General features: G+C 37.7%; 1 protein-coding gene across 3 annotated transcripts in view; it reads left to right on the top strand.

Moving 5' to 3' along the window:
* TAF2 (TATA-box binding protein associated factor 2) overlaps positions 1 to 15,288 on the top strand; it is a 58,620-nt gene that overhangs the window by 32,660 nt on the left and 10,672 nt on the right. For 2 of the 3 annotated variants that reach the window (XM_021386399.1, XM_021386400.1), the window contains exons 19-25: positions 854 to 1,047; positions 2,281 to 2,420; positions 7,354 to 7,423; positions 8,864 to 8,973; positions 11,332 to 11,561; positions 14,182 to 14,334; positions 14,733 to 14,838. In XM_021386399.1, coding sequence (XP_021242074.1) covers positions 854 to 1,047; positions 2,281 to 2,420; positions 7,354 to 7,423; positions 8,864 to 8,973; positions 11,332 to 11,561; positions 14,182 to 14,334; positions 14,733 to 14,838 — 1,003 coding nt within the window. The remainder of the gene's footprint in view (positions 1 to 853; positions 1,048 to 2,280; positions 2,421 to 7,353; positions 7,424 to 8,863; positions 8,974 to 11,331; positions 11,562 to 14,181; positions 14,335 to 14,732; positions 14,839 to 15,288) is intronic. The other variant, XM_021386401.1, reaches the window with a different exon arrangement.

Below are 15,288 nucleotides of genomic sequence, written 5' to 3'. Positions count from 1 at the left end.
GTAGTAGCCAGGAATACTGAAGTGAGAGGGTGATAGAAGGTGAAGAGGTAGATTTCTCACATGAATGCAAACATCAGTAGTCACAGGATGTGCTGAGTTGTACCAACATTGTTCTACCACCAAAGGAAATATCCCACTTCACTTTTCAGTATGTCCCTTCCAAGCATGTATTTGAAACCTGCCGTATCTGGCACTCTTTGGGGTTGCTTAGGTTAAATTAGCTAATATGCAAACTCTGTACTTCATTCTGCTTTTATAATTTTATTTCTGTACTTCTTGCTGTTTAGTAAATTGATGTGACCAATAAATGCCACAGCTAGCCCAAGGGAAGGGCTTGGAACTGTGAGCCCAAGAAAAGGAGCAAATGCAGAAGCAAGATTTTCCTTACTAAGCGCAAGTGAGGCATTAGTTCGCCTCAGGAGCTCTTGAAATGGCTACTTACATAAACCATCTGATTTTCAGAGATGTCAGGCAACCATTAACCTTGGTAACCTTTGTACTGAGTAGAGAGACAGGCAAGTAGTTATAGATGCTTACATTTAGAAAGAATTGCTTTTATTTCTAAATCTGGAAAATTTTCAATACCTGGCTTTTCAATTTTTGTAAACCAACATATTACTATTAATACGCTTGTATTCCAAAGTGAAGATTAATGTAATGTAAGATAGTTATCTGCTTGCTCAAACTCTCAAATCCATTTTTCTGAACAAATTTATTTAACTGTTTTGCTTTCTCACGGTTTGTCCTATAGTTTCTGTTTTAAGATCTTATTCTGTAGCAGTGCTTCAACATTACTCAAATTTTTAAGAATATATTTTGTTATATCTTGCATTTAAATGCTGTTTTTATCTAGTTTTCAGACAACTACTATCGTGCTGAGCTGATAGATGCCCTAGCCAACTCTGTGACTCCTGCCGTCAGCGTGAACAATGAAGTTCGAACATTGGATAACTTAAATCCCGACGTTCGACTTATTCTTGAGGAAATTACCCGTTTCCTAAATATGGAGAAGCTTCTTCCTAGCTACAGACATACCATTACAGTCAGGTGTGGTTTAATAATTATTGAAGCATAAAATGGCTTGGGCTGGAAGGAACCTGAAAGATCATCTGGTTCCAACCCCCCTGCAGTGGGCAGGGTTGCCAACTGCTAGATCAGACTGCCCAGGAACCCGTCAAGCCTGCCCCGATGATGAGGAATCTACAAATGCTCTGGGCAGCCTGTGCTAGTGCCTCGCTACCCTTTAAGTGAACAATTTCTTCCTAATTTCTAACCTAAACCTTCCCTCTTTCAGTTTAAATCTATTCCCCCTTATCCTCTCACTATCTACTTGCATGAAAAGTCAGTCCCCCTCCTGCTTGTAAGCTCCCTTCAAGTACTGGAAGATCGCAGTAAGGTCACCCCAGACCCTTCACTTCCCCAGGCTAAACAGTCCCAACTCCCTCAACCTTTCATCGTGGGAGAGGTGCTTCAGCCTTCTGATCATCTTTACAGCCCACTTCTGGACCCACTCCAACAGCTCCACATCTTTCCTGTTCTGGGGGCCCCAGGCCTGGACACAGTACTCCAGACGGGGCCTGACGAGGGCAGAATAGAGGGGGACAGTCACTTCCCTCTCCACCCCTAGCCGCCCCTCTTTTGATTTAGGCCAGGATACCATCGGCCTTCCAAGCTGCAAGAGCACACTGCTGGCTCATGTGCAGCTTTTTGTTCTTCAGAACCCATTTTGTTGTACACGTGCAACAGAACAGACACAACTTTTTTGGCTTTGTGTGCTCTTCTGTAGTTATTGAGATTTTAGCTTATGTACTTAAGTACTTGTTCTTCTTGTACTTTAAATGGCAAGCTCTTTACAGTTTCCTAAAGTTGGTAGTGTAAGCTTGTCTTGACTGCTCTGTTGTTCAGCATTAATCTCAATCAATGTAGACTGTTAATAGCATACATAAATTGATCATGCTTTTACTTCTTTAATGAGAAATTTGAGTTTTGCAAAAAGTGCAGTTTAGCAATATCTGTAGAGCATACAACAGTTATCTGAGCAATTTTATGTGTAAGTACAATTCTATTTAAATCAAACTGAATTTGACACAATAAATTTTGCTTCAGTATTTCTGCCTAATTCAGAGTTACTCAGTGCTATATGTTAATACTATGGAAATAATTGTTAATTGGGATAAATTAATTCTAGAGAAAGACTACTCGATTCTGAAGGAAGTAACTATGCTTTGTGGCTGGCATTTTGGAAGCCTAATATAAATTTCCTCTTTCTACCACTTCTAGCTGTTTAAAAGCTATTAGAGTGCTTCAAAAGAACGGTCATGTCCCAAGTGATCCTGCTCTCTTCAAGTCGTATGCAGAATATGGGCACTTTGTAGATGTCCGAATAGCAGCATTGGAGGCTGTTGTTGATTACACAAAAGGTATTCTTTCATGTATTTTGACACTTTGTAACACTTGTGATACAGTAAAAAGTATAATAATTACCTTGCTAGTACTAGGTTTAGGTATTGTCCAGCAGAAGAGTTTCTGTTGGTGTACTGATAAGAGAAGGTGAGAATACAAATGTTACAAAGATGTGAGCATTGTTTCTCAGTGTTCTGTAGATTGAATCAGACATCTGAAGTTTTATAATGAGTAGTGGTAAGGGATGCTGAGGAGTGCTCCTGATTTCTTTTAATGCCATTTGTAGTGGTTTTGATTCAGTTGAGTTCAGCAATAATTGGTAGTCAACGTTCTTGGTTTTGCTTTACCTTCTTACTAATCTCTATTTTTCTTCTTGTATGCATTTTATAAGTATACATTTTGGAAACTTAAATTATTCTAATGATTATTGGTCTGTTCTACCTTGCCATTCCCTATACACAACCTATGTGAGATGTTTCTGTTTCATAACAGGATAAATATAGTTGACTGTTGGAGATCTTTGGAGAAAAAAAAATAGCTTTCTTGAATGTCATTTTGAAGTTAAAATTCAATCCTGAGAGATTTTCTAGAGAGAATACGAAACTAATGATTTTCATGTATAAAATTAACTTAGTACTAATTTAGCCTGTTCACCTGAGTTATTTTTAATCTGTTCAACAGATGCTTGGCAGTTTTTGTTTGCTATCAATGTAGCCAAATCCTTTAATTCTTCCTCTGTGAGAAACTTAGGGATTCTAGACTACTAATTGCTTTACTCAAATTTAATGTCTTAATTTTCAGTACAGTAGCATTTATCTTGCTTTTTGTATGTATTTTTTTTTCACTTTTTGTAGGGAGTTTGTTACTTCTAACATACTGCTGTTGTTCTATCCAAAGACTTCTCAAACTTAGTAGACAGTGGGAGATTTTAAGGTAATTTGCATCTTCTAGAGAATGTGTCTGAAAGAATTCAGACCTGCCTTTACACATTGTAACCAAACCAAGCATAACTTCAAGGCATCACTCTCAGGCTCTGTCCTCTGTCTTGTAATTCACCAGTCATTCTGGATCCATAACACACTGTATGTATCATTTGATACCCCTGTGAGTATCAATGATGCCCAGATAGAATTCAGAACTCTGTTGGTGCTGTGCAACGCTCTTTCTGTTAAGCTGCTTACTTTATTCCTTCTTTCATAGAGTTAGAGGAAAGATTTGCTGGAGAGTGGAAAGCTTACTCATCAGCCTGCTTCCTTTAGAGTAATCTTCTCACTAATTCATCCCACCCTTTGGAAAGACAAACTGATAAAAATAATGTTTTCTTATTAAATTCTTGACCTTTTATGGGTGTTGTTTATATGTAATGGCTGACTTGGGTAGGAAAGTGTTCATATTAGAATCATAGAATCACCAAAGTTGGAAAAGACCTCCAAGATCATCTAGTCCAACCATCTACCTACCACCAATATTTCCCCGCTAAACCATGTCCCATAGGACCACATCTAAATGTTCCTTGAACATCTCCAGGGACAATGGACAACCACCTCCCTGGGCAACCTCTTCCAGCACCTGACCACTCTTTTGGAGAAGAAATTTTTCCTAAGATTCAAACTGTACCTCACCTGGTGCAACTTGAGGCCATTCCCTCTAGTCCTGTTGCTAGTTATGTAGGAGAAGAGGCTGACCCCTCACCACAACCTCCTTTCAGGTAGTTATAGAGGGCAATAAGGTTGCCCCTGAGTCTCCTCCAGACTGAACAATCCCAGTTCCCTCAGCTACTTCTCATAACACTTGTGGTCCAGACTCCTTACCAGCTTCGTCGCATTGCTCTTCTCTGGACATGGTCTTGTAGTGAGGGACCCAAAGCCGATCACAGCACTTGAGGTGCTGCCTCACCAGAGTTGAGTACAGGAGGATGATCACCTCCCTGCTCCTGCTGGCAGTGCTATTTCTTATACAAGCCAGGATGCCATTGGCCTTCTTGCCCACCTGGGTATGCTGTGGCTCACGTTCAGCTGAGTGTCAGTCAACACCCCCAGGTCTATTTCCTCAGCGCAGTCTTCCAGCCACTCTGCCCCAAGCCTGTGGCGTTGCCTGGGTTTGTTGTGGCCAAAGTGCAGGACCTGGCACCTGGTCTTGTTGAATTTCATCCCATTGGCCTCAGCCCAACAATCCAGCCTGTCCAGATCCCTCTGTAGTGCTTTCCTACCCTCAGGCAGATTGATACTTCCTGCCAACTTGGTGTCATCTGCAAACTTACTAAGTGTGCACTCAATGCCCTCATCCAGGTCATCAGTAAAGATATTAAATGGGATAGGTCCCAATGCCACCCTCTGGGGAACACCACTCATGACCACTCATCAGCTGGGTTTGACTCCATTCACCTCCACTCTCTCTGCCCAGCCATCCAGTCAGTTCTTTACCCAGCAAGGAGTGTACCTGTTCAAGCCGTGGGCTGCCAGCTTCTCCAGAAGAATATTGTGGGAGATTGTGTCAAAGGCTTTGCTGAAGTCAAGGTGGACTACATCAACAGCTTTTCTCTCATCCACGAGGCGGGTCACTCGATCATAGAAAGAGATGAGATTGGCCTTTCATGAACAGGTGCTGACTGGGCCTGATCACCTAGTTGTCCCACCCATGCGATGTGATCTCACTCAAAATGATCTGTTCCCATAACCTTCCCTGGCACCAAGGTCAGGCTCACAGGCCTGTAGTTTCCTGGATACAGCCTTTTATCTTAACTATCAATGTTGTTTCTCTAATACAACCTCAAATAAAAGTAGTCTTAGCCCTTGCTCCTGCAGTAAGACTAGGTAGCTTTTGGTGTGAAAGTAAACCTGAAAGCTAAAAAAATCCATCTACCCATATAGAAGTTAGAAGGATTTGTCTAGCAAGGCCCAAACTCTCTGGCTTTGGAAGAAGAAAGGATGGGCCATCTTGTGCCAAGATGTCTGATTCTCGTCATTCCTGGTTACCTGGTTTCCAGTTCATACTGGATGTGGAACAGCAGCTATCAAATGCCTGTTGCTTGTGCCAAAGCTGCCTTTTTAACAGTTTGTATAAGGGGAGCTGACCAATTTTGTTATTTCCATAAAAAGAAAAGTCTGTATTTTCTGGGGCAGTGTGGAACTCCCATGTTTTTCTATCAACTCTCAGTGCAGAAATAGCACTGCTTTTTTTTTTTTTTTAAAGTTACTTTAAAAGAAATAACTTCTCCATGGAACAGAAGAGACTGTTTTCTTTGATGTTAATGGTAGGCTTTTTCTGAGACATGGTACCTCTAAAATGCTTGAGGCAGCATATAAGGACTTGGGCAGTTGATCTGAACTTGAAGTGAACAGATTTTATTAACGTTTTTAAAGGTAGCTTTTGATAGTTCAGTGAGTATTAGCTGTTACATATATATTTCCAAGAAGCTGCATATTCTAAGAGGTAACAACAAACCATTCTCAAGAAATATCTGAGACTACCTAATTGCATGAATGAAAATTTCAAGTCTCATAGGTGCTCTGCTGTAACTGAGAAACTGACATCAGGCTAAGAAGATTTATTTTCCTAAAGATCAGGTTAAATTTCTCACTGCTCTCTAAAATGTCATGTTGCTATACAAATTCGAGGACTAGATTAAAAGCATTAGTAGCAAAGCTTTGGAAGTCTAGCGGGCCTGCTTTATAAGGCAAATGTTGAAGAAGGCATGCTTTATTTCAAGCACAAGTACATTTAGGAAACAAAAAAAGACTTCTCTAACCACAAAAGCTGTTGTGTTTCTTGATTCAGTTATCCAGTGCTATCAGCCTAGAGGATTCATCTCCTAAGTGGCTCATTCTCTTATCACAAGCCATTTAAAAATCCATTTTGTTTGTAGTTAAAATGATTTCAGCTTTCTTATGATTATGATTTAATGTTTGCACGTGTTCTGTTTTTCTTGATGCGTGGTTATACAATATTATTTTTCTTCCATGCAAAACAACTTCTGTATGCAATGTTCTGTCTGCCTCTATTCCAAGCAAGGTAGCTGCCAGGAAAAGCACTGTGCGTGGAGTTGAGCGCAGGCAGCCTCTAATCCCCTCAAAGCATGTGCTGTGCGTAGCTTTTTAAAGATTTCCCAGATTTTTAAGGCAAATCTGCAACTGTGGTCCTGGTCTCTTCAGATGCATCATTCAGAATCAACCCAAACTGTGTAACTGTGGTCTGAACGGTGCAGAACATGAACTAGTAAATCCAATTTAGAGGCAGAGGATAACAGCCCGATCCGGTCCCTCATCAGTGTAAGCAGTTCTGTTGTGGCTAGACTGCAGGAAGAGCAGAGCTAACTTTCAAGCTGCCTACTAAAAACTGTTCAGCAAAACTGACCATTTAAATAAGATGATTTTGTCTTTGTCAGGCAATGTTTTCTAGGAAGTGTATGCTGATAAGACTCAAAATATATTTTAATTTTAGTGTGTGCTGATATTTAAAAAACTAAGGACTGCTACTGAGATGAGTATGCTTTGAGTTTTGTCTAAGCCTTGTTGTCTTCCTCTTTCTATCTGATTTATAGATAATAGTCACTGATTGTTTTGTATAAGAATTGTCTATTCTCTATTCTGTGTGGAAAATATAGCGTGGATTGTTGAAAGGATATTTGGATGTGTTGATACTATGTGCTTCCTAAAGTAAAGAAGGTTGTCTTCTCAGTGATCTTTATAACGGGCACTCATGATGAATTAATAATCAGAGTTGGTAGTTAATGAGCAACTTAGACATGAAGGAGTTACGTGCATATTTCTATTTTGCTGTAGAGTTAAACCACGTAAACCACCTTTACTTTGAATTTGCATTATAATTAATGAAATTTTGGCTGGAGTGATTCAAACCTCTGATGTGCTAGCTAATGCAGGAAGCCATGACCATCTTGTACAAACTTCTATTTTTCTGTCTATTATAGCTATTTTATTTTATTATTTGCAGTTGATAGGAGCTATGAAGAACTACAATGGCTGCTCACAATGGTTCAGAATGATCCTGTACCCTACATAAGGTTAGCAAGTTGGTGTTTTTACTAATGCTGGAACTACTCTATAAATTCTTGGTCTGCGCTTGCTAGAACAGTTCCAATGCTTAGCTGCTTAATAGTTCTACAGAAAACTGTTTACCTCCTTGTTGTTTTATATGAATGGAGATGCATTTTAGTGCTTCAGCAGTTCACACCTCAAAAGTTAACATGTATGGTTCTTATTCTCCCTTATATTATTTTCGTCTATTATGTTCTGCTCCTCTGATCTGAAGTTAGACATCATTTCCTAATCATAAATGACATACAGAAGTCTAATGTTGCATATGGCAAAAAGATATCATGATATTTATACAGTGGTTAAGACATAATACATATGATGCTTTGCCAGGAATGAGTGTAAAGCAATTGTTAGACTGTAGATGGGGTGAAAGGATAACATATGAAATACAGCGTAACTTCCAGTATTTCCTGTTTCAACTTCATTTTCAGCACTGAGTGATTGCATATTTTAGCACATTAATTATAAACCTTTTAGTATCCTAGATCATAATGATTCATCTTCCACAGCACTTCATTTCTATGGTCACCACTACATCACTGAATTTCAGGGATGCACAGTATTACTTTTTCCTCTCACTTTAGCTAATCTCTAAAAAAAAAAAAAAAAGTAATAATGTCAAGATTATCATTTATTTTTTCTATAATTCTTGTTAATAAAAGTAGGGTACGGTTAGAGTCACTAATGAAGGTGTAGCTTCAATCCAGGAAGGAAATTTCATTTTGAGTCTCATTAAAGAGGATTTTGTTTAAATTTTGAAGAGTGCTATGTGTAAGCCTCTTCTGAAAGGAGGAAGAAAAAAATCAGAACTGATAGTTTTCTTGTCCTAAATATGTAACACAGCAGGAGGAAAGCTTCCTATACAGAGAAAATAGTTAAAACTGGAACTCACAGTTATTATCATTAATAACATGTTCCTGAGGCTAGGTTTAAATTGGAAAAGTCTATCTGCTTTGAGTTCAAGTGTATAAATATTGTAAGCAAATACAGTAAGCGTGGAATTTTTATACACCCATGCAACTTCAGAGGTGACAGCTTTCCTTTCCAGACGGACATGCAAGTCAATGGTTTTATTCCTGTCAATTTGCATCACAGTCATAAAAAACTAAAATATTTAAAAATCCTTTGATGTCAGTATGAAAGTAGTTTATTGGCCAGCCTAACTCCATTCTGTCAGCATGCAAAAACGACTGTAGTTAAACTGAATGGTATAATACAGCCTAAAGTTTTGTACCTAACTGTTAAGAAATGATGTCTAGTAATAATGCGTTGTTGCAGCTTTCTTTTTATTTTGAAGTTATTCACTAATAAATCTGTCTGAGCATATTGTGTATTGTTGCAAACTGAACAGACTTTGTATTCTTAATGTGTTTATTTGGATTTAATAAAAATCATTTTTATTTTAGGCATAAGATTCTGGATATGCTGACTAAGAATCCACCTTTTACCAAGAACATGGAGTCCCCTTTATGTAATGAAGCTTTGGTAGATCAACTTTGGAAGCTGATGAATTCAGGTTGGTTTTCATTTTTTCAATGTTGTAAGATTGATAGAACTGGATAATTCAATTTCTGCAGTTCTCTTTCACATACCTCCTGAACTTTCGTAGTGAAGCAGGGTACCAGTGAACTTGTTTTTCATTATTGTCTTTAATCCTGTAGTGTGCTTTGATACACTTTGGCACTTTCACCTGGATATTCACATGTTTTCCTAAGTGAAGCTGTATGCTTTGCCTTTTTCTTTACAGTTTGCTCTAGATTAGGCTGTCTCTTTGCCCTGTTTTATCAAATTCAGAGAGAATGTGAGAGGGTACCATTTGTATGGATAATTTATTAGAGATTTTTAGACGTCTGCTGTGAACCTCAAGCTTAATTTGCCTTTTGTGATTAGGAAAGGTGCTAATGAGATAAGGATTTACATCTTTACCATTGACCTGTTTTTCATTACTGAAGCAGTTTTATCCAGTCCTGACAAACTGCCCTTTAACGTCTGTTACATTTCTACAGATTACATATAAACATTTATGTAGGTTTTTTAGGTCATTGAAGGCTGTCTGTTCTCGGTGTATCGTTATTTTGAGTGTTTAAAAGTTCACAGCAACGCTCCAGGTGCTGAAGCCAGGAGACTACCAGTAGTTCAGTTTTGTAGGATTTGCCAAGTGTCAGGCACAGAAAATAAACAATTTTGATGTTCCAATCAGAGAGTTTGTTTTTCCTTTTTCTTGAGAGAAGAGAGTGTGCAGTGTTTCTTACAACCATTACTTCTTTTCACAGGTAACAAGCAGGGTATACATTCTTATTATGATTCATGGGACTTATACTGCTTAAATTTCTACGTATCAAGATGACATAATGTTTCAGTTTATCTTCTCTAAGGCATAACCTTAGCATTCCAGGGTATCCAGGAAGGTATTTGTTAATGTGAGGGAAACTAGTAGCCAGGTTTAAAAATGCGTGATTCTAGAATCATGAGTTGCTTTCATTTAAAGTAAGCAAGTAATAGAAAATTGACTCTGATATATGTAGTTTTTTTTCTTCTGTGCGAAACATTATCAATTAATGGAGGTTGCAATTTCCAGTGATTGCTGAGAAATTCAGCAACCAATGTTATTTGATCTTAACTTTTCTGCTGGAAAAGGAGAGAGATACTGAATGGGAATTCATCATGTTTTAAGAAGTTTTAGTTTTAACATTAATATTTGCAAATGTGTCATTCTCCGGAGAGTATTTTAATGTTAGAGGTGTCCAGATTAATGTTCCTGTCACTTTCTCCTTACCCAGCTGTTCATGAAATTTAGGAGAGTTTCTTGTACCTGGGTTAAGTCTGTGTACAACTAAGCTTACTCAAAATAGTGTTTAGTCCCATGGAACTTACAGGGATAGATCTAATAATTTTATTTTTTGCTGTCTTGAACAGCCACATTAACATGGCAGTTGGCACGTCTGTGTCTTGTTTACCAGATATAGTTCTATTCCTGCTGTGGAACAGTATGTCCAATAAACTTGCAGTCAGTAAAGAGCTGGGCTGAGTTAGCACCAGAATCACTGTGTTTGCAGCACTGCACCAGATGTTACTTTCTGTTCAGATTGGTGCCAAACGTGCTTTTGACCATTTGTGTATGAAGATATAAAAGGAGTACAGAGCTTGTAGTGAAAAATAAATTAATGAAGCAACATATCTCTAATTTGAATACAAATTTAGGTATTGAATATCCGCTGTAGTAAATGACATAATAGTCATTGTAATCATTAGAATCATAGAATCACCAAGCTTGGAAAAGACCTACAAGATCATCCAGTCCAACCGACCGCCTATCACCGATAGTTCTCACTAAACCATGTCCCTCAACACAACGTCTAAACGTCTAATTAGACATTAAAAAAGAAGTTTACCCGTTGCTGGTTTGTGCTCTCTATCAGTGTGGTTTTCAGAGGTTACAAATCACTGTCATATTTAAAGCTCCTACTAAATTTAATGGAATACATAGGCAATTGTGACCAAATCTAGTGATGTGTGAGACCAGTTTGGTAACAAAATGTTCTACTTAATTGTCCAATAGTAAAACCTAAAGAGAAATTTTAAAAATAAAAGCTTTTTATTTTTCTTTGTTTCATTGAAAACACTTAGTTTACCAGCTACATATTGAATCTTGTCGTACTAAACACATTCAGCTTATAACTTACTGTTTTCATCTAAAACAGCATCTAGTGGAAGAGTTTGAATAAACAAAAAGAGGCAAGAGTAATGGCGGAGATGTGTCTTAGGTACAGAAGGTGTACATACTTTGGTGGATTCAGGTTGATTTAAACTGTCTTTCTTGCGGCATAGTAGAAGATTGTATCTTCTATTAACAATGATCTCTTCTGGATTTTAGGAACTTCCCATGACTGGAGATTACGATGTGGTGCTGTAGACCTCTATTTCACACTTTTTGGCCTCAGCAGACCTTCGTGTTTACCACTGCCAGAGCTTGGACTTGTTCTTAATCTGAAAGAAAAGAAGGCTGTGCTTAATCCAACAATCATCCCTGAATCGGTGGCAAATAATCAGGAACCTGTGAATACTACTAACAATCACGGACAGCCAGTAGTATTTCAGAACACCGTAAGCACAAACCATCTGCATATGTCTCATTCAGCTGGCTTTAAGTCAGTGCGTTGGTTACTGATGTCATTTTGTATCGTGCTCAAGCTGTCTTTGCACTTTGTTAGTCTTTATTCCTTCCACTTAAAAAGCTGACACATACCATAACTCTTCTGAATTAACTGTTTTGCATATAGTGTGCAAACTTCTTACCTGTTTTTTCACCTCTCATCGTTTGTATTCTTTATAAAACTAATTTTTCCTGTATTGTTTCTGAGACATGAAGTGGTTCACAGAAATGTTCGATGCTGTTATGAAATTTTTTTAAATTAGACTAAGAATATTGCTTATAGGCAAGTTATGCAGTTTTCCCGAACAAAAGCTTTTATCAGTAATTCTATTACATCTTATAATACATAGATACACCTCTTTTTAAACAGCTTTAAGAGATAGAAGGTTGGAACTTTAATAGTTCTTAGCTGAACACTTGAATCTGCCTACTTAGTACTGTGCTCTGAAGGATTTGTAACAACTTCTGAAAAGTTGCATGTATTCAGTTTGATATCTTCCAGGCTTTTGAGGTTTCAGTCCTAACACTCAGTCCATGGTGTAGTTAGAAAATGGATCTTACAAGCTATTCAGGTGGCCCATTTTTTCAGAATAGTTGCCACTCCTTTAAGACTTAAGTCTTTTTGTAGGGCAAAGGTGATTAGGAGACAAAAATCTCAATGTTTATGGAAAAAATAAGTAGTTTTCTTTACAGTTTCAAATTACTGTTTGATTGAAACTGCTTAGGAGTAAATCCTGAAAGAGAACTTGGAACATGTGACTAGCACATTTGAAACTACTCTTTCCACCCTTTTGCATGGGATTTTTTCCTATTGCTAATTTTACAATTGTCAATCCCATAGTTAGTGTCTAAAATCACCTTTATTCAGAAATATACTGTGTGCATATTATCATAGGACCATGCCGGCTATTTCCAGTAGGGGGAGAAAATAGTGATGGAGTCATATCCTTGGAGCTACCCTACTTATGTGTAGAACATGTAATAAGTCTTAAGTTACTACACACAGACCTCAGAATTAAATAACAGGCCATTTTGTTGCCAGGCTTTAGGTTGCAGTTCAGTGAACATCCAAAGTTTCGTTAGGAGTCAGTCTGTCTTGATGGAAAAAAAAATTCCTCTCAACTCTTCCTATACTTTCCCTCAGTACAGTTGTTGCTGCATAGTGAGCTGGATCAGGAGATGATCTGGTTGAAAAATACGTTATGAACAGATATTTCCTGCTGAATTAGTTCCTTAGTCCGGTTCATCACACACTTATACAAATGCCTGTGGTGGCCCAGGACAGAAACATGTGAGAAAGGGAAAGAGGCTTAAACTGAAAAGAGAGCATTAGTATAAGCCTCATTTCACACTTCATCCCTTATCCCTTGAATCTTTCTCTTAGCCTCATCTCCAGTCTTCTGCTTTGCGTAGATGATCATTTTTGCATACCCAGCACTGAGTTTCTTCATTATCAAAGGAGTAGTACAAAACGAAGACTATGTCTTGCATCAGTCAAAGTTTACCCCAGCGTATTTCACAACAGTAGTGTGTTGGGTTAAATAGTAAGGATGAAAAAAAGGGAAATAACTATTAGAGGTAAAAAAAAACAAAAAACAAAAACAAAAAAAAAAAACAGGTGATAGAAGGTCGTAGAATACATGAGACTAACTAGATTGCTTAAAGTAGTGTATTGTGTATATTTTGAGAGCACAAATGAGTTAAAATCAGTGCTGACAGACTGTTTTGATCTTGAAAATTCGTGAAAATTACCCACTTCATAAAATTCAGTTTCAGTTGCTCAGGGCAAGAATTTCTGGGGTACCCTGGGTATAACAGAGGAAGAGCAGTTCAGCTGAACAGCATGTACTCTTTAGAGTCTGTGATGTGGCTTTTATTTAGCTTTTAGTGGGCTTTTAATAATGCTTACTTCTATGGATACTTACTTTTCATTCTTTATTTCGTGTATTAGACCTGTGGGAACACCTGTCTTCTGTTTTAATGACTCTACGTCTAACTTATTAGACTCCCCTGTTATTTTTATATTCCTCTGACCCCCTTTCTGTTAATCCTAGCAGTAATTAACAAAACAGTTAATTTTTTTAATAAATCAAAAAATAGAAGGTTATAATTACTCATTCTGACTTGTATTCAACAAAGGAAGCATTAGCCTTTAAAGCAAATCAAAAGAAGATTTAGCAAAATCCTATGTGTAGATGAGAGGCTATCACAGCTTTTCAGCAGAGATTTGGAATGAGGAGAGTCTACGAGGCACAGATTTATAGAAAGGCCATTCAGAAGCGGCGAATGTTGTTGCACACCAACAGTACCATGATTGTGAGAAGGGACAGAAAAGATGCCAATGCTAGATATGCAGAGGGAGCAGGAATAGAAGTAAAGAGAAACCATGTTTGTAGGAGAGGTTGGCACAAATCCATACAGGGTTTTAGAAAATACTTTTTGCCAGAACTACAGGGAAAACTTTGTTCAAATCACCCACTTATTCAGAAGTGCTTTCAGCTGTCAGGTCTCTTTTAGGCTGAAACGTGGCTCTTGCTATCTTCTAATTTTGATCTTTTAATGCCGCTTCAGGAGGATGATCATCTTATTAAGGAAACAGCATCCAGCATTTCTGGTCATCAGCAGGGGGTGAAGAGGAAGGCTGATATGCCACTCGGGTCTCCATTGGAGCCAGGGCAAATTCTAGAGAAGAATGAAGACAGTAAAGTCAAACTCAAAATCAGAGTAAGAAATGGAAATTCAACTTGCACAATATGCAGGGTATTCAGAATAACAGCAGTGGCTTCTGCTGGCTTTCCTTAAAGCTGTGTTCAAACAAAAGACATGTTGTGTATATGTGTACAGTAGTTGTTACGCTTACTTTGGCAAAATCATTTCCCATCAGATGTTTTATTGGCTGGCAAGAACTAAAGTTGACAGTTCATGTTCTTGTTCATACAGCTTCACGGTAAATTGACGCTTTTTAATTTTATTGAATTTTTATTCCTTTGCAGTGGTAGATATCACTTCCTTTCCCTCTCACCCCCAGTTTACCTCAAAAATAAAACATTTTAAATTCTACATAATGATATTCCTAAGAATTTATTGTTAGCATCTACTTATTTTTTTCCCCGATATCTTAGTTCTCAAACTCTCAAGAAGAGGAGGAAATTGATATGGACACGGTTCATGACAGTCAAGCCTTTATTTACCATCATTTGAATATGTTGGAGAGACCATCAACACCAGGTATGAGTAAGTTTATTGTTAAATGATAATGTAGAATTTTCAACTTAATCAGTTGCAGGTTTTTTTTGTTACTACTTATTGTCATATATGTATTATTGGTAAGTGTTAAATGCTAGCCGAATTCAAGGAAGTGTGTAGAGAGCGCACAAGGTATTTTTGGTTTCCAGTATGCTTAGAGATAACTATGTACATGTGTATTTTTGTACATATTTAAGTAAGGCAAGCGTGCATCAGGTTTATAAGAAAAAGAAGCTAAGAAATGAATTAAATAACAAAAATTGGGATAGAACCTCATAAATACTTAGGTGGAACTTACTTTGCCATGGTTGTGATCTTAAAAAGTAATAATGTCTATGATTGTCCTTTGGAAAAAATAGCAGTCTCTTTTTCTTAACGACTTAATGACTTAGCTTAACTTCAGTAGTTGAAAAACTTGCAAGCCTCAGAGAG

Source organism: Numida meleagris, chromosome 2 (assembly GCF_002078875.1).
Source record: "Numida meleagris isolate 19003 breed g44 Domestic line chromosome 2, NumMel1.0, whole genome shotgun sequence".
NCBI lineage: Eukaryota > Metazoa > Chordata > Aves > Galliformes > Numididae > Numida > Numida meleagris.
The sequence above is the reverse complement of the archived record's forward strand: the minus strand, read 5'-3'. Positions and strand labels throughout refer to the sequence as shown.